This window comes from Phasianus colchicus, chromosome 3 (assembly GCF_987193195.1).
Source record: "Phasianus colchicus chromosome 3, bPhaCol1.hap1.1, whole genome shotgun sequence".
Lineage (NCBI taxonomy): Eukaryota > Metazoa > Chordata > Aves > Galliformes > Phasianidae > Phasianus > Phasianus colchicus.
This window is the reverse complement of record NC_143438.1, coordinates 45,757,954-45,785,862: the sequence shown is the minus strand read 5'-3', so window position 1 is coordinate 45,785,862 and position 27,909 is coordinate 45,757,954. Positions and strand designations below refer to the sequence as shown.

At 39.6% G+C, this 27,909-nt stretch overlaps 1 protein-coding gene across 2 annotated transcripts in view; it reads left to right on the top strand.

The window, feature by feature from the left end:
- The first annotated feature begins 1,223 nt into the window (after positions 1–1,223).
- Positions 1,224–27,909, top strand: part of ARHGAP28 (Rho GTPase activating protein 28) — a 74,112-nt gene continuing 47,426 nt past the window's right edge. Inside the window, exons 1-2 of one of the 2 annotated variants that reach the window (XM_090137393.1) lie at positions 1,224–1,270; positions 1,362–1,623. In XM_090137393.1, the coding sequence (XP_089993519.1) occupies positions 1,493–1,623 (131 nt within the window). In that variant the 5' untranslated portion in view covers positions 1,224–1,270; positions 1,362–1,492. The remainder of the gene's footprint in view (positions 1,271–1,361; positions 1,624–27,909) is intronic. The other variant, XM_031588935.2, reaches the window with a different exon arrangement.

Below are 27,909 nucleotides of genomic sequence, written 5' to 3'. Positions count from 1 at the left end.
GCCTCTGTGCTGCCACAGAAGCAGCCTTGATTTTATGCTGTGCAATCTGACTTCATAATATTTAATCCAGGACACATTAACAGTGCAGCAAGAGCAAGCCTAGAGGCTCTGAATGTTCAAATATTTATGCTTCCTGGGTGAGTCTGGCAAGAAATGCTGCCAAGCATACTGCTATCAGTGTCCTATGCTGGCTAATTGAAAATTAACTTGGGCACTGCCTACATGAGTTGTGGCAGTGTATTTTACCGAAATGGTCATGCTCCTCCAAATAGGATAAGAAGCTCATGGGGAAGGTGGAGGTGAGATGAATCATTTTTGTGCCTTTCAAAAACTGTCTACTTTACCTTACCATCTGGAGAGACTGCTAGTGAAATCTGGGTAGCTTTTCAGCAGCGCACCCCTTCACAAATGGGGGTGTGAAAGAAGACCCCAACTGGAGTTTTGCACTGTGTGCTGGGGATACCATTAGCAGCTGTGGGGCTGTTGTCTCACCCACATCCTCACAAGCTGCCCTAAGAGCTTTGGCTGTAAAGCAGTATATGTGGAGTTCTAGAGTAAAATTAGGAGCACCCTTCCTATGGCTTTGTAAGCAGGACAATACTTTTCAGGAACAGACTTTTATTAAAAATATAATTTAAAAAAAAACACTAAAGAAGCAAGATGGGAAAATAAAGGGCTGTGTAAGTTTCCTCATTTTATCTAAACTGTTCTTTCTGGGTGTTAATTCCTGCCCCCTGATATTTTTGTTTGTTTGTTTCCTTTCATACAAAAACATTTAATTATCATTTCAAAGATCACAAGTAAGCCTGAAAAAAAAAACACCGAGAGTCTTAGAGTGTATTTATTTATGGACTTGCTCCAGATGAACACAGGCTATTGTAAAACAGATTCTCTCATTTCCGATGCCCTTCTAATTACGCACACAGTGGTATTCAGGCAAAAATGAGAGCTCTGTTGTTGTTCAGAACGCAAATGCAGTCCCCTGCTGCAGGAACGATCTGCCATATAGGAAATCAAGGTTACTCTTTTGTGATTATTTAAATAGCGTGCTCACAAGCCTCTCGTGTATGTGGCTCTAATGTCAGTCCCTGTGCTGGCAAACCACGTTTTATGTTTGAGTAACACTCGCCACTCAAATAACTTCCTTTCTCCATGCCTATTTTGGGAGCACGAGGCATATTAAGAAACGGGTTCTAAAACAAAAAGGAACAAAGCAAGAAGTTCCCCCCCCACACTCCGGTTGCGCAGAGCCGTGTTAGGATTATCTCAGGTTTCTGGTTTCCTAGGGACGCAGTAACTTCCCTGTGGGTTGTTTTGTGGGCGGTGTTTTTGAATATATGCTAATTCAGCTTTCCTGACAGGGAGACTTGGTGGGCCAGGCTACTCCGCTCTCCTGACAGCAAACAGCGGTGAGAGGCAGCAGGGGGTCAGGGCACGCGCTGCTTTCCTCACAGGAGCCCTCACCGGCCGCCTTTGTCACCGACATGTACCTATGACCATGGAGATGAAGGACTCGGGCAGCGTGGTCCTGACAGCCTACCATCCGCACAGCCCTGCCAGGATCCCGGGTATGGAGCAGAGCTTCGTGCAGGACATCCCCTCTAGCCGCTCGCCTGGCAGCAGGTAAAGGCCGAGGGTCGGGAGCGGTGCAGTGGCCTGACGTGGTGCCCAGGTGGGCTGCGGGGTCTGCTGATTGTGCACTGAGGCAGCCCAAGAGCACTGCTTGGCCACTTGGTTGGCACTTTGCTCTTAACACGTTGCTTGCCTCCAGACGGGGAAGTGATTCAGCCCAGCACTGCTGGTCATGGCTGGAAGTGGAAAATTCAAGTGCTTGCTTTAAACGGTGGAAGTGACAGGTTGAGCCAGTTTCCCGCCTGGGAATCCCAACAAGACTGGCACGTGGGCCAGGCATCTACTCAGGTCCCTTAGGAAAGCCAGGAGGCTGCAGTGACTGAAGCTGGGTTCCAGAAAATTGATCCTGGTTTGGCGTAGGTGATTATTTGATTTCTTCCTTATTCACTCACCAGCTCCAACTCGTGCCTTTACGTGGGGCTGCAGTTGCTGCTTTGCACACCCCCATACACACAATGGGAGACTGCATCGTTAGAGACCTAGTCTAAATAAGAAAATTCCTTTGTGTTGTGTTGCAGGAAACTAAGTATTGTCTTAATTAACTTTATTGAGTATGTATGCTTCCCTGCTCTGTATGAGTGCAGGCATTTGTGCAGTTAAAGTAACAGTTTGGGCAACGTTATTGCCCCAAGTCTGACCTTTCTCCTAAACATAAGTGGTTGTTCTGTGCAGTTTGCTCCAGTAGAAGTGGTGTGGAAGTTCATACTGTAAAAAGCTGAAGAAAGTAGAAAACTTTATTCAGTGATGAGACTGAAAGAAACCAGAACTGAAATATGAGAAAAAAATAGACATAACTGTTTCCCGGACTTAAGTTTGTGTCTCCTGTTAATAAAAATAATGATATTTACTTCATGCTGCTTATTTATAGCCTGATGGCTATTTTATTTTCATTGTCATTATTTAGGTTAGCTGCATCTTCCTGTTCTTTGTGTATTTCCCTGGCTGTCTCATAAAGATAAGTCCTTTGTTCTGTTAAACTGTTGTTTGAGAGCATTACCAAAACACACAATTTCATGTTAAGAAAAGAAACAGAGTCTGGGCTTTTAGAAGCAGACAGAATGGCATTTGTTACTCAAATCAGAGAGCAGTGGTTTGGCATTGAGTTAGTGGGGAACATGTCATTTCTTCCCCAAGGAAGAATGCTAAACTGAGCTTCCCTTTAAGTCTGCAAGCAATGGAAATGTGGTGTTTTGCAGTGTTTCTGGTGGGTGTGCTCATTGTTTCAGAACACCCTTGAAACTTAAGCCCAGAGTGTTTGAGAATTTAAATCACATACGTATCACCTAAGAAAAGCAGAAGTGAAAATTATTCTTCCTGAAAGAAGAAAAGGAAAGAGGATCCTGGCATTCTGATGAGAAACATATTTTGGAACCTCCTGCTCTAAGGCAAAGCCGTGTGTCTCTCTCTATATATGTGCACGTTCATAAGATTTTGGTGCTGTCCCCACTTTCTTGTCCTCGGCTTCCTGCAGCTGTCTAACAGCAATAGCCAAATTCTGCCATATGGGCAGTCGGTGACCATCTGAGTTTCCAAAGGCTGTTCAGGAGGGGGATTTTATTAACCCAGCATGCAGTCCTCTGGAATGCAGAGTCCACGAAGGCAAATGCACCGGGTATTTTAGCAAATGGTAAAATAGGCTCTCATTTAATCCCTTCTTCATCTTCAAAGAAGTCTTTCCTGGACTGCATTTTCTGTATAGTTTCCCCTGCTGCCATCCTAATGCAAGAAGCTTTTCTGTTCCTTGATCCCCAGGGCAGCCACTCAAACTATAGCATGCAGTTCCTCAACTGCAACAGAATCATTTGAAAAAGCATGCAGCAAACAGAGGTGCTGTCCATTTTTTGTTTGATAACAAAAACAGTTAGGACCCAAAGCCTGTTGGTTTTAGTTGGATGTAGCTCTAATGAAGTCTATACTTCAGATACGGATCTGTAAGAACAAAATCAGCCTTGAATTTTAGCCTTTTATTTGATAAATCACCCATCGGTTCTTTCCCAGTTTAAGAATCATGGTTTTTCATCTCCCCACTACATATCTCTAGCTTTGGAGTAATGTTCCACTCATATCAGAAGAACAACTTCACTTAGCAGGCCCAGGCTTTGATGTGAGACTCTTCCAGTTATGTTTTCTCTTAAAAACACTTTCAGTTTGGGAACTCTCTAAGCAGAGGTTTCTCACAGAAGGGGAAGCTAATGCAGCCTCCGTCGGCATTAAACTGTTCTGCTTCCTACTATTTAAAGAAGATTAAAAAAAAAAAAAAAAGGAAATATTTAGGTACCTATCATGAACCTCAAAATAAATCAGTGACTTAAATATTCGTGCCAACTCAAATATGCAGCTGGGAAGCCCGTGGACACCAGAATTTACACTAATAAAGTAACAACACTTCAGACCACTTGGCTTCACATTCGTCAGCAATTCTTGGAGGGCCAATCAGGGAGACATCCTGTGTGCATGTCAAAACATACTTGTACATCATTAGTAACAGTACAAAATACAGCAACTACAAGTATTTTCATTCAAAAACCCAGCGAAAGGGGAGTGTATCTGCCTAGTTATATATTAGGTGATATTGATGGTGAACTGTAATGAGGATAGATGTACTTGAGTTACTTTGAGTGGAAGATACACCAGTATGCAAAGAAAGATGGATAATAGCTTCATAGGTGTAACAAATATGAGAGAAGAATGAAAACTTGACAACATGGTGATATCATTACTGATCTGCAACGGGAGAACTTTAGCTTTCAAATTTACTGTTTTGTAACATTAATAAAAGGGTTAAGAAGAGACACCACTAATTCCATGCATTCTCCAAAATGAAAGAGTGTTGGGGGACCAAAGATAGCTATATTTACATATCTTCTCTGCAGCTATTTATATCATTCACTTCTATAGACCTTTATTTTCCACCCACTACTCCTTTCAATACAGACACTGTCCCAGTGCAAAGGTGCAAGTGTTTCTTTATGTTTATCACTGGTCATTTTTCCAACCTCACTTCAAAGATTGAAGGACTTAGTAGTTGTGTACAAATATTGCACCTGAATTATACAGAGAAGTGGTGCCATAGCCATATGTCTTTGTCACATCTCTTTTTGTCCTGCTTGCTAGAAGTGAGAAGCTAGGAGGAGTTATTCCTGTGCTCAGAGGAAACAGGAATGACCTCTATGCCAAATGGCCAGTGAGCCCTCTAAAGTAATTATGCAATTAGGGTAGTACAAAGCATTCCTGAGTGAATCATGCTCAAGCTTTTCTTGACTCAAATATGAGAGTTAGTGAGTTCCTCAGCCCATTTGTCACTAGTATATCTATCAGCAAAGAACTCATCCGGCACTGATAATCACAAATATTTCTATTGCAATGAGTGGCTTAAGCTTGGATATGCATGAGGTCAGAATCAGAGGAAAGAAAAGACACACTGTTAACAGGTTTTGTTCCTGCAGAATAGGTTTAGATCAGATTTAAAGGGTACACCAAGCTGTTCATGCATGTAGTAAACATCTTTATAATAAAAAAAAAATCATTCAAAGAGAGTATATATGCACAAACAAATCTTTGCACATGTTACACAGATAAAAGACAGAGTGGATTTCAGCACCACTGAGCAATGCAGCCAGGAGCTCTGCTTAGCTTTTCTCCTAGTCAAGGAAAAGTCTGGCACAAGCCAGACTTCCCATTTGTTTCTGGGAAGTGCCTGTCCAAAACCCTTCATGTTCAGCATGTCTTCCTCCTGCTGCGTGGAGTGGCTTTCTAGCAGGCATCACTAAACTGGAGACTCAAATAAGAACAGGAAAAATTTCTGAAGTTTCTGTATTACTTTGAACTACTTGCTGACAGCTTCAAGGGTCCCTGCTCTGCAATTCTAGTACTTCCAGACTTTGGGTCAATATGCCAGACAAGCATGGCACCAGATCCTTCTGCAGTGTTCATTCCTTCTTGGTAGCCCCAAGATGCTACAGAGATGTCAGTATGAGCTAAAGTGCCCTGAAATAATGACTGTATTTCTGAAAGGAATAAAACTAGAAGAGAAGCCCTTCTGCACAAAAATTTGGCTTGCAACAAGAGGAATTGAAAGAGCAGTTCAGGTTTCATCCCGACAGCAGTAGAATTTATCACACTGTAGTAAGGTCTGTATGCCCTGAGGCTGGGAGATCTGGGTTTAATTTATGTCAGACTGATTGAGCAGCTCCCCTGCTCAGTTGTATACAAGTGATGTCAAGAATGTCTTCTAAGTGATGCAGGATAAACAACCTCAACTATTTTGGATGTTTATCTCACTCTACCATAAACTTCCCCAGAAGACAAAAATAAAAAGCTGGCCCCTTTTCTACAGTAAATATTGAAATGGCTTGGGCTTCTTACAGCGACTTGGACTCAAAACCTACAAAATTAAAATTTAAAATGTACTAAAAGTGGTAAAAGAAAACTGCGTAACAGTAGTCTAGGAAAATATTGTACTGGCACAGACTACGCAAGAAGTTATGTTTTGTGGAAAAATGAAGACTTTTTGTAATTTTCAGCAGCTTCCTAAAATATGGTTTTAATACTATACTTTTTTAGATGTCAGGAATGATAATTCTTAATGAAACATTTAGTGGGAGGATGCGTATAAATAAGTCAGACAATAGTAGACACACTTTTCCTGTAGGTTTTTTGAAATACCTACAGAATGTCCTCTGGGAGCCTCACTGAGGAATGTAGTATTTATAGCCTGTTCCTCATGTTATGGATGAAACTAAAGTTGGCTTCTCTGGTTACTTTTTAGTTTGGTGCTCCTGCTGCTCTCCCTGGTACCTCCATATGCAGAGCTGATGGGAAACATCTGGTACTGTCCCTTTGATCATTTTGTTTGGTCGAACATTTAGCCAGCTGCCCCCTTCATTTCTAAGTCACTTATCTCTGCTTTTTGCAAGGCTGGAGCTGCCTGCAAAAAGCATAAGACCTGTGAGCCCCACGTGCCCTACTCAGACATCTTCAGATTGCATCTGGCACATTGACAGCACTGGCACAGCAAACAGCCAGGAATCAAGAGCTTTAAAGTAGTTCTTTTGCACAGGAGATCAAAATAATTCTGTGTTAATATGCAGAAAACTGCAAAACACAGTTATGCATTACTAGTAAAAGTCCTAGGTAGGACAGAATCTGAAAAGCATCTGGTTAGCACTGCACAAATTTAGAAACACATCCTGAAGTAGTGCTGAGTATCCATAGCAAGTTAACATCCTGGATTTGGCTAACCACAGTATTAGCAGCCACTCTGCAGTGCTTTGCTCCAGCTGGCAGGCAGTGCATCTGCTGTCGGGGAGAGCCTGTGCTCTGTGAAGGCTTCAGATAACACTGGGGGAGTGGGGTCTGAAAGAACCAGGAGAAGAGTGGTCAGGGTCATATCTCAAGGCACTGACTGAAGCCAGGCATCCATCCTCTTTAGGTTGTTGGCCCCTTTGCTGGCCTCCTTTTTCTCCCTGTGGCAACAGTTCCATTGTGGTCCTCCACATCCTCCTGTGTTTGCCAGAGTCTATGAAGAGAGAGACAAAAAGAGAAAAGAGGAGCAGAAGGAAGAGTGGAGAAAGGGAAAGATGAAGAAGTATCTGATTCTCCTCTTGTGTGCATAGAAAAGGAGTGAGAAAAGAAACCTCTACCAAAGGATGCTGTCTTGTGCGACCATTTACAGTTGACCCTGAAGTCCCACCAGAGACATACAGCAGTGGGTTTCTAAATGACATTTAAGGTTGTGATTTTTAAGCCGAAAGCTGAGATGATTTAAAACAGGTTGTTTGAAAAAGAGTCCCCATTACCCTGAAGGACTGCTTTAGCTGAGGTCAGCATAAGTGCTTGAGTTGGCATCCCTTATAATTAATGCAGGGAAAGACTGATGCTCTGTGAAGGAACCCTCAGCTCTGTTATTCATTTCTTCCTCCCCTGCCTGTATCTGTTAACTTTCCAGACACTGCCAGAGCCTCTGGTCTCTGAGGAAAGAGAGTGGAACAAACACTGGAGCAGAGAGCCCATTATCAGCTTGTTTGTTCGAAGGCGGCTGTTTTCTGATTTAGGATGCTATGTGTAATGCTCAGCTACTGTGAGCCTGTGGGATTTTCAGATGTGTGAAATCATCCAGTGTAGGATGGACATATGCTGGGGATTTAAACAGAGGAAGGCATAACAAAGGAGAGACAGAAGTCTCTCCTTGTTATTACTGTATTTCCACCTGAACACTAGACAGGACATTTTTAACTTTTCTTACTGCAGGAGTTGCTCTGAGCATATTATGAGCAAAGTAATGACGATAAATCTTTCTGTAGAGGGTAGAATAGCCCTGCCAGTGCAAAGAAAAAGAAGGGAGTGTATACTGAAAAATTATATTGGATGCTGAAGTCCAACTGTGTTGACATCGTTTACCAGATGAAAGACAAGTAGAGCAAGAGGCAAGCTGGGGAACTGTGTTTCCAACATCTGTGGGCCCAGCCTCAGGACGTCAGTCAGCAGGTCACTCTCATGGTTTGTCACCAAGATGGAAGAAGCTGTAAGTCTTCATATATTACTGCAGCTAATTGGAAAAATACTAGCATCCCAATAGACAGATTTGGAGAAAGAATAACGAATTTCTGCCAGGGCTGGATTTGACTAAATACTATGTTGTTTATTAAATGCTGCAAATTAGTGAATCTGTAGTTACTCAGACACTGGTTTGTCTGTGCAAACTAGCGGAGGTGATGGAGAGCCTCATCAGATGGAGATGGAGATGGAGATGGAGAGCCATATCAGATTTTCTTCCTCCGGCTAATAAAAGCTCAGAACAAAATATCATTTAGGCTTACTTTCTATCCCAGTGATGATCATACCTAGTGGTCGAGAGGGAATTTAACAGTGAGAATGTCAGGTCCTTTTTAATGTTAACTGTGTATGAGAGCAAGATCTGGATAGTTGCAGCATTCACCCCTACTTGAAATCATCTGGATTTTTTATTCTCCTGTAATAAAAGTTCAAAAATAAAACCCACAGTGAAACTTAGCTTGGGATAAAAGCTGTATGTATGATTTAGTTAATGTCTACTAAGGAGAGGTACAGCCAATGGAAACTTTATCTTTGAATTCACTGTAGAAGGGATCAAGCCAACAGAACTCATATATCTTGTCTTAATTTTGCTTACAGACAATGACTGATCTGATTATGCCTCTTCTGTCAGCTCAAGCTGACTATCTATTTAATAGCATTCTTGCTGAAGAAGAAAAGATGAAGTCTATTTAAAGGTATTTAAAAAATAATAGCATCTAAGTCTTTTTTTTTTAAATACTTCCCTCTGTTACTGAAATATATTGAAAACTTGAGTTCTAAATATTTATCTGGATGTAATGGAGGTAAATGTAAAATCTATGCTGTAGCAATAGGTGAAACATGAAGCAAGGGAGCTTAGGGCATTCTCTGAAGATGTTTTGCAGACTTGGCTGTCCTTGACCATTTCTAGGCCAGATGGTGCCCAGATCATGCATGTGCAAGGAAGTGAAAGGAAAACAGCAAGCTTATCCTGATGAACAGAGACAAGGGAAGCCTTTGTACTCTGACAGCAGCAGAATTTCACATTGAAAGTTTTTGCTTTTGGAGAGAGGGTAGGCAGAAAGAAGCCAGGACAGCTGGTCAAGCAGAGGAGAGAGTACTTATTTTAAATGTGTGAGTCTTTAGTCTCCTGCTGGAACAATCACACCCACCTTGTGTAAGGCAACTTTCACTCAGAAGATGTATTTCCCCACCATCCCTGATGATTGCAGCAATCCTTTTCTCCTACCTTGCTTGCTTGCTTTCTTCCCTCCTCACTTTCAATCAGAAAAAGCAGTTAAACAATGTGATTTTAATGATAACATTACTGAAAATGTGAGGTTTCTGGAAGTGTTGATTTATACTTACAGTATTCACAAGTCTATATAAGGAGCATGAAAATTTAGGTAACCCATGTGTCACTGGCAATTCACAAAATATACAGCAAGAATTAAAACTGTATTGACCACAAGACAAAAACTAACTTGAGTCTTCTTCAGTTGTATTTCTTCAAGCCATCTGTTGCCTCTGACAGAGTGGAAATTAAAAATAAACAAACAAATGAAACTACTGTGTCTCTTTCTGAAAAGCCTTCTTCAGCATCCAAAAACTTCATGTTCTGTATTTAGGAAGTACACCACAGATTTTTGGGAGGGACACTGACTCTGCAGCTGTTTCTTGTGGTCAAGATGCGTTGCAGCCTTAATTTACTCCAGCTCTGCTAGCTTTTTTTAGTTAGGATATTTTTTGTTTTTAAGGGTTAGCTAAGCCAGGACTGAAGTTAACTCTGCCACTCTCAGAAATTCAGTAAGACCATGCAAACCAAACCGGTTTGCCTCAGTCTATACTAAGCACTAGTAAATCTGCAGTTAATTATTGTTATATGTCATGCAACAATGAGTCACATATGTGGTGTGCATTGTCATAGGATATCCTTCAAGGCCCATTTTCTCTTTTCAGATTCAAACAAGGGGTATGATATTCATGTGAATAGTGAGAATGCCTCTAATTGGAAGTGTTAGTGATAACAAGAATTGTGGAAGATACAGCAAACTCTGCTTTTCAGGGTTAAACTTCTCATACTTAAATAGAGACTTACTGAAGCAAGAAGGAGGCATATCGTTTTTTATTGAATTCACCGTTCTTTCTGGTTGCTCCCAGATACAGGACACTTAAATCTGTGTTCTCTGAGTACATAAAGCCCAGATGTAATGCCTGTATTCTGATAATGAAAGTCCCTATTACAGGCAAAAAGTCAAAAAGTTGCCTGACACCGTAAGATTTGTTAGCAAGGCAATAAATCCATAGACAGTGAATTACCACATAATGATTACACCATAGGAATCTGGGGCATCTTTTTATGAGGTGACTGCAAGCAAACCCAGCCTCTTTTGTCTCCATCCAGGTTCTATCTGCATTAGCACGGCTTTGTGCCCAAGCCAGTGGGTGGGTGTAGCACTGCACTGCCACAATGGCTTCTGACCCCCTTCTCAAGCTCCTGGCACAGCACTGGAGGCTGGAATTCAAAGTGTTTAGACTAATGCTCCAGGACTGATAAGAAAAATGGAGTATGTTTTTCTGAACAGGCCAGTCTGCTGATTAATAGGTTAGGCTGGCTATTTTCAGGGCTAAACACTTAAAGTAAATAGGTGAAAAACACCGCTGCATTTTTCTCAAATATTTTGCAGACTGGAGGGGAAACTTTATCTAACTTATTCAAACCATAACAGAATATCTCATTCATTTGTGCAAATCAGCACAAATGAAAACACTGCAAAACACTGTGGGGGAAAAAAAAAAAAGCAATATCCACTTAGCAAAGCTTAATGACAATCCTGTGAAGATATCAAAAATTTGTCTGTCAAATTTGACAGCAGAAGAGTCAAAGGTACAGCAGGAATCAAGAATTCTTTCTGATTAATAGCTTTTAAAAAGATTTATAATTTTTTTAGGTTATACTTTTTTCTCCCAATTTATCCAAGCTGTGTGGATGACGTGATCTGATTTTCCAAGGGAATAGGGCTTGAAATATTATTTATTTCTTAAACAATAGATAGGCCAGTCAGCATCTGACTATCCATTAGAATCTCTTTTCTGATTAAATCTCATCTGCTGGATCACGAGTATGGTGATGTTTGCAGGCTGAGTTGAGATATATTCAAACACGGTAAATAAGGTTCATAACCTTTATTTGTGAGCTGTCAATTCAGCCTTTGGTTTCTGATTCATTTCAAGGCATTAATCCAGGGCTGCAGCTATGCTAAAACAGACACTGACTACTGTATAAGTGAGTGGAAAAACATCATTCAGCAGTTAGCTGGGTATATTTGCTGAAAGTATGTCTGTAATTCTGTGAAGGCAATGATATTACTAAGAACAGATTGGTTTCTGAGACTGCCTCAGACCCAGCCAGCTGTAGTTAAAGCCTCAAAGGCTGACAAAGTGCATTCCTAATTATATCAGTGGAGTGGACAGCCAGATTAAGTTACCTCCTTTGAGAGTACTGGTGATGAGTCTCTGTCACTGTGATAGATCTTATATTTTATCCAACCGAAAGAGGACCTCAGGCTGTGCAACTGTTTTAATAGAAATAATATAAACACTAAGGTGATATATGCATGTCTATAGAACTACCATAAAGTCTTCATAGAGCCACATCCCACAACTTCACTTGATGTAACAGTACCAGTTAATATTAGGTAGGCATTCTCTGAAGATTTTGAACTCACTGATTATCAGATTCATCTTTGAAATTAATGAACTGAGCTTGCATCAGGTACCAGAAACAAGCAGGAGGATAAGAGATAGTGGAAAGAGTTTTGATATCTTTATAGAAAACTGATATCTATGGCTTTGGCCATCTTCACAGAGTCTTACGACATTCTCTGACACCAATATACTTAAGCAACTGGTATAACTGAAGATGATAAGCTCAGTGTTTATTTTTGTATGTGTTTTTCTGTGATTTATATTTAGTTAAAACTAATCTTTATACCACTTTTCCATCACTGTTGACAGTCTACACAATGAGTAATTCCCCATAATGTGGTTATAGCAACGCAAATTTAGCATCCTCTGAATAAAATTTGAAGGCAAAGAATACACCTTAAGGATAAACAATGAACAGCACGTGATTGCATATTCTGGGAGGAGTGACAAATTCATACCAAAGGGGAGGAAACTTCTTGATCTTCAACATCAATTTTACATGTGAGGAAAAGAATTTGCTCTCTTTGCAAAACTACTGCTATGTATTTTATGTTTGGGAAAAATCCTGTTTGCTTAAGCAAATATTTCTGCCACCATTGGCCTTTCCAACATTTAAACATTTAAAATGGCTACCCAAAGCAAGAGAGATGATACAGTCCTCTGTATGTACCAATTGGAAAATCCTGTTTAGAACTACATGGTGTGCTCAGCCAATCAGATAAGCCATGCCTGCAGAGAGAACATTTGATTTAATAGTTGAAGTGTGGAAGATACAGAGAGTTGAATCTGTGGCTTATTAATAAGGTAGTTGACATCTCACAATATTTGAGGCTAGATCCAAAACTCCTCTTGGCTGCAACAGGCTTTGGGATTGTCTGTAAAGATATAAATGTTAGTGCTCTGCAGTCAGCTCTATTTTCCTGATACTCTTTGCAGTCCTTCTTGTTGGTTGTTGATGCTATTCATTCTATTCTCCTATTTTAAAACTCCTAAATTCATTCTCTGAGATCACATTTCTATTGGATCCACTTTTTGCAGCTATAGACATTTTGATAAAAAACAATAAACTTCAGCCAAAACCTACTGAACTGCACAGGAAAGATAGTAGAGTGGGGCAATTCTGTAATAGTCATTCATGATGGAAAAAGTGAGCAAGTTCAATGGGATTTTTCTCTTTTAGATTCATAATAGACCTTTTTTGGATTGCCCTCAGAGCAACATACTTACAAATGGAAATACTGTCACAAGTTAATACTGGACCCCAAAATCCAAACAAAACAATGAAGCAACACAGACTTTCCTTCCTCTTCTGATTGCATCACTGGAACTGCTGTCTAATGCAGGAATTTTGTTTGAAAAAACTTCCTTCTGTGTTTTTTACCGTGCTGTGTGCCTGCATTCCTGTTCACTTGTATGCTTGATTAGCTGAAATCAAATACAATGATGTGGATCTCCAAGCAGCTATAAAAGCTTAAACTAGGCAAAGCCAACAGTAGCAAATATTCTGCATTGCCATCTTCGTGGGAACTGTTCTTCAGAAAGCAAAAGAGCTGATGCAAAATCATGTATGTGTTTTTCCGTCATGTTATTTTGTCATTACGTAACTGTTCAGAAGTTTGCTCTTTAGCAGGCTTCAAATAGCCATGCAGACAGGTAACAAAGGATGTACTGTTTGTGTCTCTGCCTCATATGCAGCTATCCTCTGGAAAGAAGTGACTAGAATTTTAAGATTTCTGTGAGTATCAAGCTGTGTGATTTTCCCTCTACCTGCACTATTCTCTGCTTTTTTTATCACTGTTGATTTCTGCTGACTTGCTTTTCTGTGGTTCTGCAGTAAGTTTTGTAGATTTTTTAGAACTAGGAAGGTATTTTGGTTTTTGTAGTTGATATTGTATCTCCTAGGGATGATTCATTGAATTGATTCTGACATAGTTATCTATTTAAATGGACAGAAATCTGATTTTTAGGGGGCTAAGTTGAGAAGATTGGTGGAGATTTATATCCTCCTATTTATAATTTTGGAATGTGTGTTTTATGAAAAGATGAATTAGCACAACAAATCAGCAACTTAACCAAGGAATCCTCTAATCACTAGAAGAATCTAAAAGAACTGAAAAGTTTAAAATGAAGGATATAGTGCCTACTAGTTAATAAAATAGCAAATGCATGAGTCAGACTAAAAACATCTAAAATCTACTTTTATGCCAACCATACACTCATTTTAATGCTTTTGCTGTGAGAATAAATTTTATGTTTTGCATTTTTGTTATCAACAAAAATTTGATTAATAAATCTCTGAAATAGAGCCATGTTTGACATCATAGGAAAAGATCTTGGTGAGTACAATCTTCCATTACCAAGCAGTGAAGTAATGGATAAAGAAACAAGTTGAAAATGGATGGAAGATCATGAAAATTTCTTCTGTTGAAGAACATTTTAAACGAAAACTCAACATGTTGATTTGATGTGGTTCTTTATTTAAATAACTGATTTGATTGTACAATTGTTGGAAACAAAGCTGTTGAAAAGTTTTATTATTGGGTTATATGGAAAAGAAAATGATTATTGAAATCAGAGCAGTTACTCAGAAAACTAAACATGTAATGAAAACGCATTGATGTCACAAGGCATTTCAACAAAGAAAGCATTAAGAATATACATCTTCTATATGCTAGACTTTATGGGATTTTTTTTAAAAAAAGGTTAAGCATGTAAACTTCTTTTATGTAATTCTTTAAGTGCCTAAGATTGAGCAATCTCTACACTGTTTGAGTTCTTACTATTATCCTATACAATATGTAAATAGGAAAGTCCTGCTTCATTGGAAATTATGATAAGAAAGCAGCTTCTTGGTTACCTCGTGCTACAATGTTTGTCTAACAAAAATGAAATCAGTTTATTTTGCATCAATAAGTCAATCAGATAATATCTTTGGAGGAAATTCCTGACTTGCACACTTGTACCTATACTGTAGAAAACCTTCTGACTAGGAAGGAACACTTTGAACACCTTTTGATGGATGAGCTCTCTTTAACCCTAACAGCAAGAAAAATAATGAGCAATTTTGTGACTCCTTTTAGTAGCTCTTGTTTTGTTTTCATTGGATATAAACTTTATCATGAGCTTATTCTTAGTGGCATTCATCCTGTTTCTTGTAGTGTTTGCTGAGTCCGTTTCATATATTCTTTATTCATATTCTTTAGTACATGAGGCAGAATTGTTTCTTTGTAATGGATAGACAACTGGGGGAATCAGTCACGTAGTTCATGAAGGACAGATTCAAGTTACATGTAAGCTTGACTGTGGGATATGACCTTGGGAGTCACATGGGGTCCTTCTGGTCCATCTCCCGGTCCAGATCACTACATCAAAATTTTACAAGGAGACCAGAAAACTTCCTCTGGCTGTCCTAAGAACTGTATCTTAGCCTGTGACAGACATAAAGTGTAGCAAAAAAACAAACAAAATAGCTGCCTACGGACTTGTAAACCTCCTGGAGCTGTGACAACTACATTTATGTTAGTGTTTTCTGAGGAAACTTTAGAGGAATAAGCAAATCATGAATAGAAAATGGTTTAGTTTCTACTTGTTCCTTATTTGATAAAACATATGTTGCCAAATTCCCTGCAATGCAACAGATGCTATCTGGTGCCCAGATACCTCCAAACTACTTCATCTATTAGGACTCAGAAATACAAGCAAGTTATGGTGATTTAATAAACTGATACTTATCTATGTGAGATTTTGTAACTGTCCAGGGACCTACTCTTAAGGTGGAGCAAATAAAAAAGTATTTTAACTAACCTTTTACTCTCTCAGGGCAGAATAATTTTGAATAATGTCACATTTGCCATGGTCTAAACTTACACCTGATAGCTAAAGTGGCTCGGATGACACACAGGAACTTTTCTAGTAGTAACAATATGTTATTTCTTTACAATTAGATGCATCTGAAAATCTTTCTTCTGGACCAAAAGAACTCCATAACTACTACCAAGGAAATCATTTTTGGGGGTGATACATGAGTATGGAAAAAGGGGTGCATTAATGCTTTCTTTATGTCCCCACCACAACCTTTCGAGATAGGAAAAAATTTTAATCCACATATCTCAGAAGTTCTAGGCTACAGTAATCACCGTTAACTTAAGTAATAACACTGCATCAGGCGTCCTCACTCATGAGTATGTTATGCCAACTTCAAAATATGTTTGATTTATATTAGCTTTTCACTGGCATAATTGCTGAATCCACAGTACAAACTACTTGGAGAAAGGAAGCTGTTTGAGAACATGTGCTAAGATCATTTAGGATTTCTTTCCAAGACAGGGAGAAGATTAATACAACCACGAAAACAAAGGCCCTACAGCCTCTGCCAGCTCCTTTTCCAGTTGCCTGAATGATAAAATGATCACTGAAGTTTCCTCAGGAATCTCACTCTTCAGCCCACACATGTCCACAGCTCCAGCAGAAGTGATGTCTGCAAGCCTGTGCAGAAGAAATATGCCAAACCTGACTGGCAGCTGGCCAACTGGCTGTGATCAGTCTCCAGAGCTGAGTCTTGAGCTTGAATGGCCGTGTCTTCGTAGTCAATAGTGTTGGCAGTGCAGAAGCAGAGCATGTCACATTCTGGCTGCCTGTGGAGTGGCTTCAGCTCCAGCAAAGGCTGCACCCAGTTGGACAGCACTCAATTTCAAAAACATCCACATAAAAGCTGGCCACTGCACAAATTGCAGGTCTGAGGAAGTTCTGCAGATAGCTGTCATTGTGCTGGAAAGGAAATGTAGAACGCCAGGAGCTTGGGAAAAGAGAGGAGAGGAGAGGAGAGGAGAGGAGAGGAGAGGAGAGGAGAGGAGAGGAGAGGAGAGGAGAGGAGAGGAGAGGAGAGGAGAGGAGAGGAGAGGAGAGGAGAGGAGAGGAGAGGAGAGGAGAGGAGAGGAGAGGAGAGGAGAGGAGAGGAGAGGAGAGGAGAGGAGAGGAGAGGAGAGGGAATAGCAGCTAGAATTTCACTTTCTTCTCGCTGCCTTCTGGCAGTTGGCCTCAGTGGGTGCAGGAATCTCCAGTTTGTGAACTAGCACACTGCTGTCTCCTTTTCTCCCCCCTCAGTCTCCCTACCTCCACACCCCCCAAAAAAACACAAGGCATCATAATAAACTGCTGCAGACACCAATGCTCTCAGAGGTGGTGGTACACTCACTACACACAAGCTTCATGTATTTGGGGAACTCACTAGATGACACAGTCAGTGTTTTCCTCCCTTCATCAGTCATTCTGTATTCCTGATGGTCCTTGTCCAAGCACTGCTGATGAAACCAGATCTGTGTTACAAACAAGCATCCATTTTCCCAGTGCCCATTTTCACTCCATGCTCATGAAAAGGGGACATGGAGAATGACTGGTACATTGCCCTGCTCTCTTAGTGTATGTATGGATCATTATATTAAAAGGGAAAAACAAGGAAGGTGAAAATAAGATAAAGAGATTGAAATGCAAACTAAGCAGCTTATTAGCACAGTGAAGCTAACGGAATGCCATCTGCTTTATGTCTGGTCCTCTTTTGGAGGTTGATCCTGCAGATTATGTAGTGCTCAGGGTATTCCCTGTGGCACACTCCAGAGCATACGTAAAGTTAAGTGCTTCACAGGATCACGGACAGAGTGCCAAGCACTCTAGGAATCACCCCTTGCTTAGCTTTTCTGCTTTCATAAAAATCCCTTTTCAGCTTTGAGGCCTAGCTTCTGACTTTCATTTTCCTTCCATCCTATCCACTGCTTTTTTGCTTTTTTAAGCTTAGTAGTCAGCAGTAAGCAGGGTTAGGCCTCAGGTTTTCCACTGAAGAAACACCAAGATAGACCCTACTGAAGACAGTATTTTATTCTGAACAATGGTCCTACCTGGAGTTATTCAAAACTCCTTTCACTCAGTCTGTGAAAACAACTTCAGCTGCAAAGGAGAAAGCAGACTGTAATAAATCCTTAGGCATTGTCAGCATATATTCCATAGGGGCAATTGGCTGTTAAATCAAATCAAAGAAAACCTTTAGAGCAGTAGGCTCTGAGACGTGCCTAACAGAGTACCCTGCATGAAATACTTCAGTTCCATAACTCCAACCCAGCTGTCGCCACGGCAAGCACTTCAGGCACTCAGCCTCCATTTCTTTCCAGTAACAATGAATTGCTGTGAAGAATAGTTATAAGTTACTATTACTAAGCAAATTCTCAAACTGTAGAGCCAAATGTGTAGCTTGCTTGAAAATTATAATTAGACAGGGATGACGAAGCAAGCAGAGACACTTCTTGCTGCCATGGCAACTTGCTCAAGTCTTTTGTTTTAGGGTTAAGTTTCCTCAATTTCCCTAGGAGCAGATCTTTATATAGTGCTTTAGAAATCAATACTTAGTCCTTTAAAAACATCATTTTCCACAGTATGGTCTCTCCCATCCTTCGTACCCATCTGCGTCTATACATGTATGTGTGCATGTGTTACTCATCTCTGCTCATTCTCCACATCCCTCACAACAGAATGTTACCAGCATTACAGATCTCTGGCCATCTTCAAACAGCTGCTAGATTTTGTATGCAGCCTGCCAGAAATAAAAATACAAATAAAAGAAATATTCACCCCAGTTATAAAATTGGCCTAGGTCCTGGGAAAGACAAAGCACAGTCTTCAATCATTGATTAAATTAAAGGTTTAGATATCCCCACATACATCCATAGCCTATAGGGCTAGAAATAATTCTGACTAGATCAGAGCACTAGCTTTATGCCTAGCAGGACCTGAGATAACAGCTTTGAAATTGCCATGTACTTGAATATAAGAAAGACACTGGCTTTTTGTTGTTATGTTGTTCTTATATCCCTAAATTTCTGAGTTTATACAGTGAGAAAGAATTCCATCTCTGAAATGCTGCTGTCTTAGGGGCACAAAATTTTATGCCTGACATGGCCAGAGAACACAGTGCATTGTACTTACGGTAAACAGCATTTTTCAGTGTAGCTGTACAAAGCACAGCATTCAGGAGGCTTTTTCTTCAGATCTCCAGTGCATGATAACAACAACAATAATAACAGTATTTTCACTGCACAGAGAAACAAATGCCATGAGCGGAGGTGGTGTAAGCAGTAGAAATTTTATGACTTATACAAACAAGTCTCTATGTACTTTGGCATTGAGCCAGCACACTAGAATATCAGCCCTACCAGAACATGGCCCTAGATTTTAGACATCCTGAGATCAAATCTTTTCCTCAGATCCAACACTTTCTATAAGTCGCAATTAGCATTATTCTTCTGTCTTGCAAGAAAGACCAGCAGGGGCAACCACTGGCACTTGGGTGTGTGATAGTGATTACATGGACCTTGGGCTTTCCGGCTGCATTCAAGCAAGTGTGGCAAGTGATTGCAGGCCTCTAAGCAGGCTGTGCTGTGTGCTGCAATTTTAGAATGAGAGATAATGTCGTTAAGGTGTGCATGGGAAAGTTCAGGTTGGGTATTAGGAAAAACGTCTTCTCAGAAATATTGGTGAGGCATTGGAACAGACTGCCCAGGAAGTTGGAGTCACTGTTCCTGGAGGTGTTCAGGTAAGGGGTAGATGTGGGACTGAGGGATACGGATCAGTGGGTATTGTGATGATGGGTTGATGGCTGAACTATATGATCTTAGTGGTCTTTTCCAACTTTAGTGATTCTATGAATCTATGATGGAATTGGTGTCTCTGTGTAAATTAGTCTGAGCACTGCTATTGAAACCAGGCTATGCTGGATGTTCCAAGTCCTGTCCCTCATGGATCAATTAGGTCTCCAGACTGAAATCAAGCAAGGGAGATCTGTGTCTCCTGTCACTCTTAATGTCACTGAATTGTGACAATGGTAAACAATAGAATTATGTTGAATTTTGTGTGGCTCCTTTTCATGTATTTTTATTTCATACTAATGTTTTTTAGTCTCTCTTATTTTATTCATTATGCTGAAATGGCTGTGATGGTTCTCAGTGAAGAGGTTAGCAATGATTCCTTCATTACACTTGCTAATTAAATTCTATTTTCTTCTGCTCTCTTTTTTGATGTATTGTACAAGACTGGCCTCTCAAATTCTGCCTGACTGCCAAGCCTAGTTTGCTTTTTTTGTCAAATACTTAATAAAACCTTAGAGAAACTCAATATTTGTGTTATACATGGTAATTAGATATGGCTTTGCCTTGTGTATGTTTCTGTTTGAAGAAATGAACTTTGGAGATTGAACATTTGCTATTGATTGAACTTTTTCAGTGCCATAATAATGTATACAAAGTAAAACAACTTTTTTTCTATTTGTGTCCAGCAGAATTTTCAGACTGTTTAGTTAAGGATTTTTTCAAAGTCCTTTTACTGGAACACATGTCTTGATTTACAGTCTCCTTCAAGTAAAATGCAATAAAAGTGCTGATTAAATTAGCATTACCTAATGGGTGAAACTAGTAAGACATTTTATTTAAATTAAATCCTCACCTCTACAAAGATGTGAACTAGTTGATGGACTGTTAGATGCTCACAAGAAACTCATCTCACTTCTTAAAATAATGGTAACTGGCCAAATAGTAATTTGGCAGTTACTGTTACTTTTAAAGTCACATTAGTGAAGAACATCTGTTAACATAAAAATATCCCAGATATATTACAGTGCTTTAACTGCAGTTAGTTTAGCAGTGCTTGGTTAACATCTAAAGGTTGAGAGGAGAACAAATGTCTTATATTTGGCAATTGTAAGCTAGAACTTTTATCCATTACTTGGCTTTGTTTGGCTTTAGACAAAGTTCCTCTGTTTCTTTTCAAACTGTAGTAATCCTTCAGCCCTTGATGTCATGAATTCTAGTTTTCCATACCCTTTATAACACTCTTTGAACCCTTAGCCCATATCATATGTTATGAATATTCTCTTTTTTGGCCAAGAGATGCTGGCAATCATTTTAGACTGCAGGAATCCTACCTCTGACATTTCCTTGTGTGCCAAAGCCATGGAGCAACAGCAAAAGTGACATAAAGACCAGTTTGAAAAGATTGTTTGGGATGAGAAAAAGTAAAGATGGGAAGGATCAATGAAAGACATGACTTTTAAGGGTCAGAACATCACTGCCCAATTCAAACTGTACCTAGAAAAGCCTCTTCATGGTCAACTTTAGTTAAAGGTGGGAACATAGTCAGGCTGTGGCTGCAGAAGGAGCAAAAACCAAAGACTGGTCCTGATGAGCAGTGGCAGTTTTGCAGACTATCAGCTTAGATCCTTCTTTCCCAGTAACAATATATTGCAATTTAGGTACACTATTAAGCAATGATTTTCCTTATCTTCTTGCCATGTGACTGATATGGCTTCTTACTCATCATTTCCCCCTCACTCAGTAATTTAGTGACTCCTCCACCAGACTGTTGTCCTTTTACTCTTTCCCTTCTGGTCCTTCTTGTTCTGTTTTTGATGTGCAGAAATAGCACAAAGGTGCACCAGGGGAGGGTCAGACTGGGAAAAATATCTGTACTGTGGTGATCATCAAGTGCTGGAACAGGCTTCCTTGAAAGGTAGTTGATGCCCAATGTTTTGGTTAGATCTGAAGGAGTCTTGCAGTTGGACTCAGTCCAACTGTTCTTCGAAGGTCACTTCCAGCGGAACTCTTCAGCTTTGAAAGAAACAATGCTTAAAGGACAGTAAGACACTTCTTTTGAGAACTGTATTGTAAATCCTTGGGTTTAGGACAGATAGCATCTTCTCTATGATTCAGTAATGAAAGAAGAAAGATAGGCTTCTGTTGTAGGACAGAAGGACATCACTGAAAATGAAACTGACATGACTGAAAATTAAGGTGCAAAATCAGAACCCACTTGAAAAAAAATCCAATGTTTGTAAATTCATCACAAAAAAATTACTCCCCAGTCACATGGCTCCACATATTGTTTCCAGTGTACATATGGCCCTGGCTTGTGGCTTTTGCAGCAGGAGCTGGAAAACAAGCTCAGGATCTTCCTGTTAATTTACTCGTGGAGGAGGTTTTTTCCACTGGGCAAGTTCATTTGTCAAGGTGACCTTTACAGCCGACACTAAGCTTTAGTGTAGATAAAGAGTGCCATGTCAGCTAATTTCTGAAAATCAGCTCAGTGGCCGGCAGTGCAGGCACGCTGCAAAACAAAACTCTTCCTACAGGCACTGGGAGGATTTTTCTCTTCCACAGCTTTCGTATATCGGCATTGTGCATTTTACAATCTTTCTTCTGTCATGCTCTGTGAACCCTCTTCTTGTGCATGGCTGATTTTATGTTTAAATGGTCTCAAGGTTAAATAGTTTCTTTTGAAAAATCCCTACTCCATAAATTAACATCCTCCTAGTCACAGCTAAGATCACAATTAAATCTTAATCGATCATGGTTACAAGTAAGAGATTTTACAGATCCCCTGACAAAGTCCAGACAGAAGCAGATCTTCAGAGATCTCCTCCAAGATCTTTTAATCTTTCATAGCTTCTAAGGAGCTGAGGTCAAGTCTGGACTTCCAGGCCATGAATGACTATCTTCTTCCTATCTGAATTGCTGCTTTAAAATACATCACTTATTAAGTCTTAGGACATTGCCATTCTTCTACCATGAAAAACAAGCCAGATTTGGAACACGTGTATTTAATGCAGCTCAGTGTTAATGTAAAAGCCTGGAGAAGAGCCTCTGATTTTTGCTCACTAGCAGATGGAATAGATCAATATGTAGAGACCCTGGAAATAGAAGTCATGTTTCAGAGGAAACCACTACATGATTAGGATCATGCCAGTTTAATTTCTGTGGAATAATTAATCCAATAATATTTCTTCCAGTTCCTTTCTTGTAGTTTTATTTTCATGCTTGCCATATGACATCAGTTAGACAAGTCCTCAAAGCAATTCCCCAGCAGCAGTGACCTGTTAAAACAGAAGACTGTATTTAGAAGCAGGATCAAAAAAAGAAAGGATTTTTTTTTTCTGAGGGAGAAAGAAGTTTGGGTTGGGTTGATCAGAATAACCTACAGAGCATTTTTTGAGCCAAGAAAAAAAGAAGCCAAAATCAGAAAAAGCTGAAACATATCATTGCAACATCTTCTAAATGAACTGTTTTGTTTCTAATTTATGTAGATTTAATTTTGAACAGAAAAGTAAAACAAAGTCAAAATCATTGAGATCAAACTGTTTATTGTTCTTCTGAATTTCTACGTGAGAAGAAAATGGCTGTGTTTCAGATGAACTTTAGATGAAGATTTTTTTCAATTACTCATTTGGCCAAAGCCCTGACAATTTTAATAGCAAATTGTTTTGGACTGGATTTTACATCCAGATGCAGCAATGAGATTAGGCATTTGTCTCATTGTAAGGACAACCTATATATTTCTGCAGTCATAAAATGGAGTCAACAGGAGGTCTATTTTATTTCTTAGCATTTAATTTTCAAATAAAGAATAGGATGAAGCCACATGTATCAGGAGCTGTCAGTTGTATGACATTCAGTATGTTTCCTGAAATATTTCAAAATGTAATGATGTGGTACTTAGGGACATGGTTTAGTGCACAATATTAGTGGCAGGTGGACAGTTAGACTAAATGAACTTAGAGTTCCTTTCCAACCTTAATGATTTTATGAATTAAGATACCAGTGCAGGCAGATCTTTGTCAAATTCAGATCCCTGTCAGCTTCAGTAGAACACCTGTGTATATGAGTTCACCACTGTTTATTTTTCATAGTACAGCTGTGATTAGGACTCACCCTTGTGCTGGTCCAGAAACAGTCAGAGAAAAAATAAATAAATAAATAAAAGATTTTAAAGCACGGCAAGACTTTTGACTTCAAGATTTACTTAAATTGTAGTTCAGTAAAAAAGCGTATTTTGGAGGCAAGTTAAATGCAAGGGCATGGCAGAGAGATGCTCACTGTTCCCTTGCTTTCAAGTATACAAAATGCCCAGTGAGGAGTTAACCACTTCCAGATTTTAACAGTTCTTTGTGAGAATCTCACTGTCCCCTCCTATTATGGACAGCAAGGCAGACATCTCTTCCATAGCTGAGCTGAATTGCTCTTTGGAGGTGGTTTCCTTTCCACTGGCTGCCACTAGGAGCCTATGGCATGTAGTGCCTTAACCCACACATCCCAGTTCAATATCTAGTGTTGGATGAGATGACCTGGTGCTTATTGTGACACAGGAAGAGTTTTAATTGCTGACAGCAGCCTGAGAGAGGATAAGTTTACTGCGTTCACCTTCTGCAGGTGAGCTGGTCTTGCTTCTTCCCCTCCCTCCTGGCCTGCATTTTTCTTCACCACACAGGCAGTGAGCTGCTATGGATTTGGATTGCTGTCACATTTACCAAATGCAACCAAATCTCACCTTAATTTCTAGGAAACCACAGGTTACCAAGGCTTTTGTAAATCTCATCAGAGAGCAACTTTGGGAAAAGACAGTCCTCTATTTATGTTTATATATTTTTAATCTCTACTTATTTAAACTATATGTATCTGTTTGTACAATGCTTAGAATTTAGTATAAAATGACTTTAATTTCCTCGTACAGTAGCAGTTTAAAGAGAGTAACTGAAGGAGCAGTGAATTACTTTTAAAAGAGGGAGAAGACATCCTTGAAGGAAGGAGGGGTAGTCTTATGAATATTCAGCCTCTGATGGAATGCCTGTGGGAGATGACACTGTAGATGCATTTAGCTGGGAGGATTGGAGTAGCATCACATTGCTGTTCCACACAAAGCAATATTAGCTGCCAGGCAGCTAATAGTCCCAATTTTTTCTGCTGAAGATCATTAGCTATATATTTAGAGGAAGTGAAGAATAACAGAAAGTTTATAACCATAAAGTCAGATTTCCTTTTGAGAGATCAGTTTAAGTATTTCAATGGATAAGTAAGCTTGGTGGAGGGAATTTAGTTGGACCATCTCAAACGTTTTCCATGTTTCTTGGGCCTCTTTTTACTGCAGTAACCTCCAGTGGTAAGAAAGTCTGCACATGGGCCCTCCCCAACCTGCAACTTCTATCATCCCTGAATTTCAAGAACTTACCTAACATGGCAAAACAAACAATTGTGGTCCAGTCTATGCAAAACCTGGTGCTTACTTTTGACAGCATTCATCTGCACCTCCCACTGTGAAAAAAAAAGCAAGAAAGGCTTCCCCATATATGTTTGATATCTTAATAGCTGTACTCTGGCTCTCTTTCTTAGCTGGCACTGTGCACTGGAGAGAGCTCCTCGTTAATTTTCATCTGGTCATTTACAATTTTGGAGTTATGTTAATGGCCATGTCTTATATCCCTTTAGCAGAAAACACATAAATTGGCTCTGTCTTTTTCTGTGCTACCCCACACAGACTCTCCTGAATTACAGTGCAGCTAGCACTGATTGCTTTTTTATTTCTTCTCTTAGGAAATGGATAAAAGGCTTAAGTCCTGACACAAACAGGAAAACACACTAAGAGGATTTATCCTGAAGGCATCTACTCTTTAAATAGTGATGGAGCAGTGTCAGTCCATTTCCCACAAGGGCCAGAAGCTCCACCGCTCTTTGTTCTCACAGCCCTTGTATGACTAGAGGCAGAATATCCTATCACAGGCTGTCAGATAGCTCCCAGAATAAGCAACTTTGTGATCATAGGCTGAGAAAGAACTTACTGCCGCTAGGAGCATGAAGAAGTTGAGTTTCAGAAGGACTCTGCCCTGCTCCCTTAAGGATAGCACCAAGGATTTGTTCTGCTGCGAGGTAAGATTTGCAGAATTTACTAAATCAATAACTTAGCCTCACAGACCCTGCTCCCTCCCTCTTGTTTTCTTAAATAAGGAGTGACAGGAGAGGGAGTAAGCTGACAGAGTTATCACTAGTGGAATTTTCCAGCTTTTCCAGGCAGGAAAGGGGGGACAAAAAAAAAAAGATCCACTGCAGAAAAACAACTAGACAAAGTGCAAGTGAAAGAGACTGCAAGATAGGCATATGGACGTTGTTGTTTTTTTGGTTCGAGTTGAAATAGCATGAAAATAACAAAAACCTAATAATACACCCCTGTTTAAGGTTTTATTGACAAAGTGTGTTTCTGGAGTATTATACTCTGTTGAAGTACAACTTTTTCCTCACTGTTTATGCTGTTTTAAAATGTCAATGGAATAATGTTCCAGAGGGAGAAAAACCTTTATTTCACATCAAATTAATCACATTTTCCCCCCTTTTTTGCTTTTATTCAAAAATTTGCCTTTTTTTAGCCTTTATATTTTGAATGTCATACAGATGTTTGTGATATTGCTGTGTATTTCAATTCAGTTTTGTGTCTGTAATTTAACTTGCACACAAGTAGAGGGTTATAGAAACCTGGCTTTCATGGTATATCATTCAATGGCAGGAAAATGAGGTCCGACAGTTTAAGTGATACACTCATATAGATTACATAGCTAAATGAGGCAAAGTGTTTCTACAGTCACAAATACTTTATCTAAATCCCCATTAGTTGTGCTCAAGTCTTGGTTCTGTACAGCTAGCAGGCAGGGATTTGTTGGCTTTTTCTAATGGATGCTTTCCATTTGAAGGTGCTTCTGTCTGGTACAGAGCAAAAAGGTCTGGTGGTGAGCAGCAGTTAAAACAGTTGAAAACTGTCGTGAAAACTGGAAAAAATCAAGGGAGCTGAAAACAAGGACATGTCCATATTGTTTTAATCAAATTGGAAGCTTATTTATGGAGCCTAAATAAATGAAAATGCAGACAATAGGTCATCAGTCCAGCACTCAGGGGCAGGATTTCTCATCCCACATGTAGGAATTCCAGGGATTTTCTCTCCCGATGGCTGTTCAGTGTGGTGTTTACATCTCCACATCTCCAGAGTAAAGATAAGGAGCGTTAGAGGAATTGCATTTAAGGAACTCCTGTTCCCTTAGAGTTAGCCAACACTGAAATGGCCAACACAATGTTTCCAGTTCCAAAGTCTCCCTGCAGTAAAATGTCGTGAGCCAGGGTCATGACCTCTGACAGAAATAATTCTCCTTGCCTTGGGGAAAACTTTTCAAGGATTTCTTCCCCTGTTGTCTCCTCCGTAGAAGCATCACAAGACATATACTAGTATCAAAGGGAAGTCTCGAGTGGCATGAGATGCTGCAGAGCAGCACAGTATGATGATCATGATCCAATACGATGAGCACAGAATAGATTTTAGTTGACAATGATTAGAAGGAAAGAACAAGTACTTTCTTGTCACACACAAAGTTTCACTGAAAGGAAATCCAGGCAGCTATTGTCCCAGGTGATCTGAGTTACACTAGCTATGTTATTGTTTTAGAATATTTCAAATAAAAGAATCAGATCACCGGGTTCATTCTGAAATTTTTACTGGACAGTTAAAATTCTAGCACTAAGAGATTTTTCTTCAGCAAATAAGATGTCATTACGGGACCCAGATTTTGCAACTTCTTTTTCATATTAATAGAATTCTGAGGGGTCTCAATTGCTGGTTTTTCTTCTGATTGGTCCCAATGAAGGTGATCCAGTCCATGCAATGAAAACAAAAACATTCCTAGATGCTAGGGCTTTTCCAGGCAGGGCTTTGCAATGCACTTCAAAAGTGATTCCTAATTCTTAACATTTCTGAGACATAGAAATGCAGATGTTTCCAAATAGCTAGAATTATCTACTGTTAATGCTGTTTCAAGATAATCACCAAATTCTGATAAAGATGAATCAAACATTATCAAAATTTCTTCAAGTTTTAGTTACTCTTCAGGAGAAAGCCTTTTAAAATGAACTATGCGTAAGTGATCACAGCGATATGGCAGCCTCTTAATTTGATACATCTTTCTCCTACACAAATAGACTTTGAATAAAGTTTTATCTCAACTTAATCTTCCATTTAGTAACAGATTAATGTTGATCTCTTGGTTCATGACTTAGGAAACGTTCCGTTACATATGTTAAGTGGCTTTTTCACAAAGGATTCATCTTCTTCTAGATTACTAAAATATTCCTTCCCTTTGTTTGAATCTTTGCTGTGTATTCATGTATATATGTATGTATGAAACGATATATAATG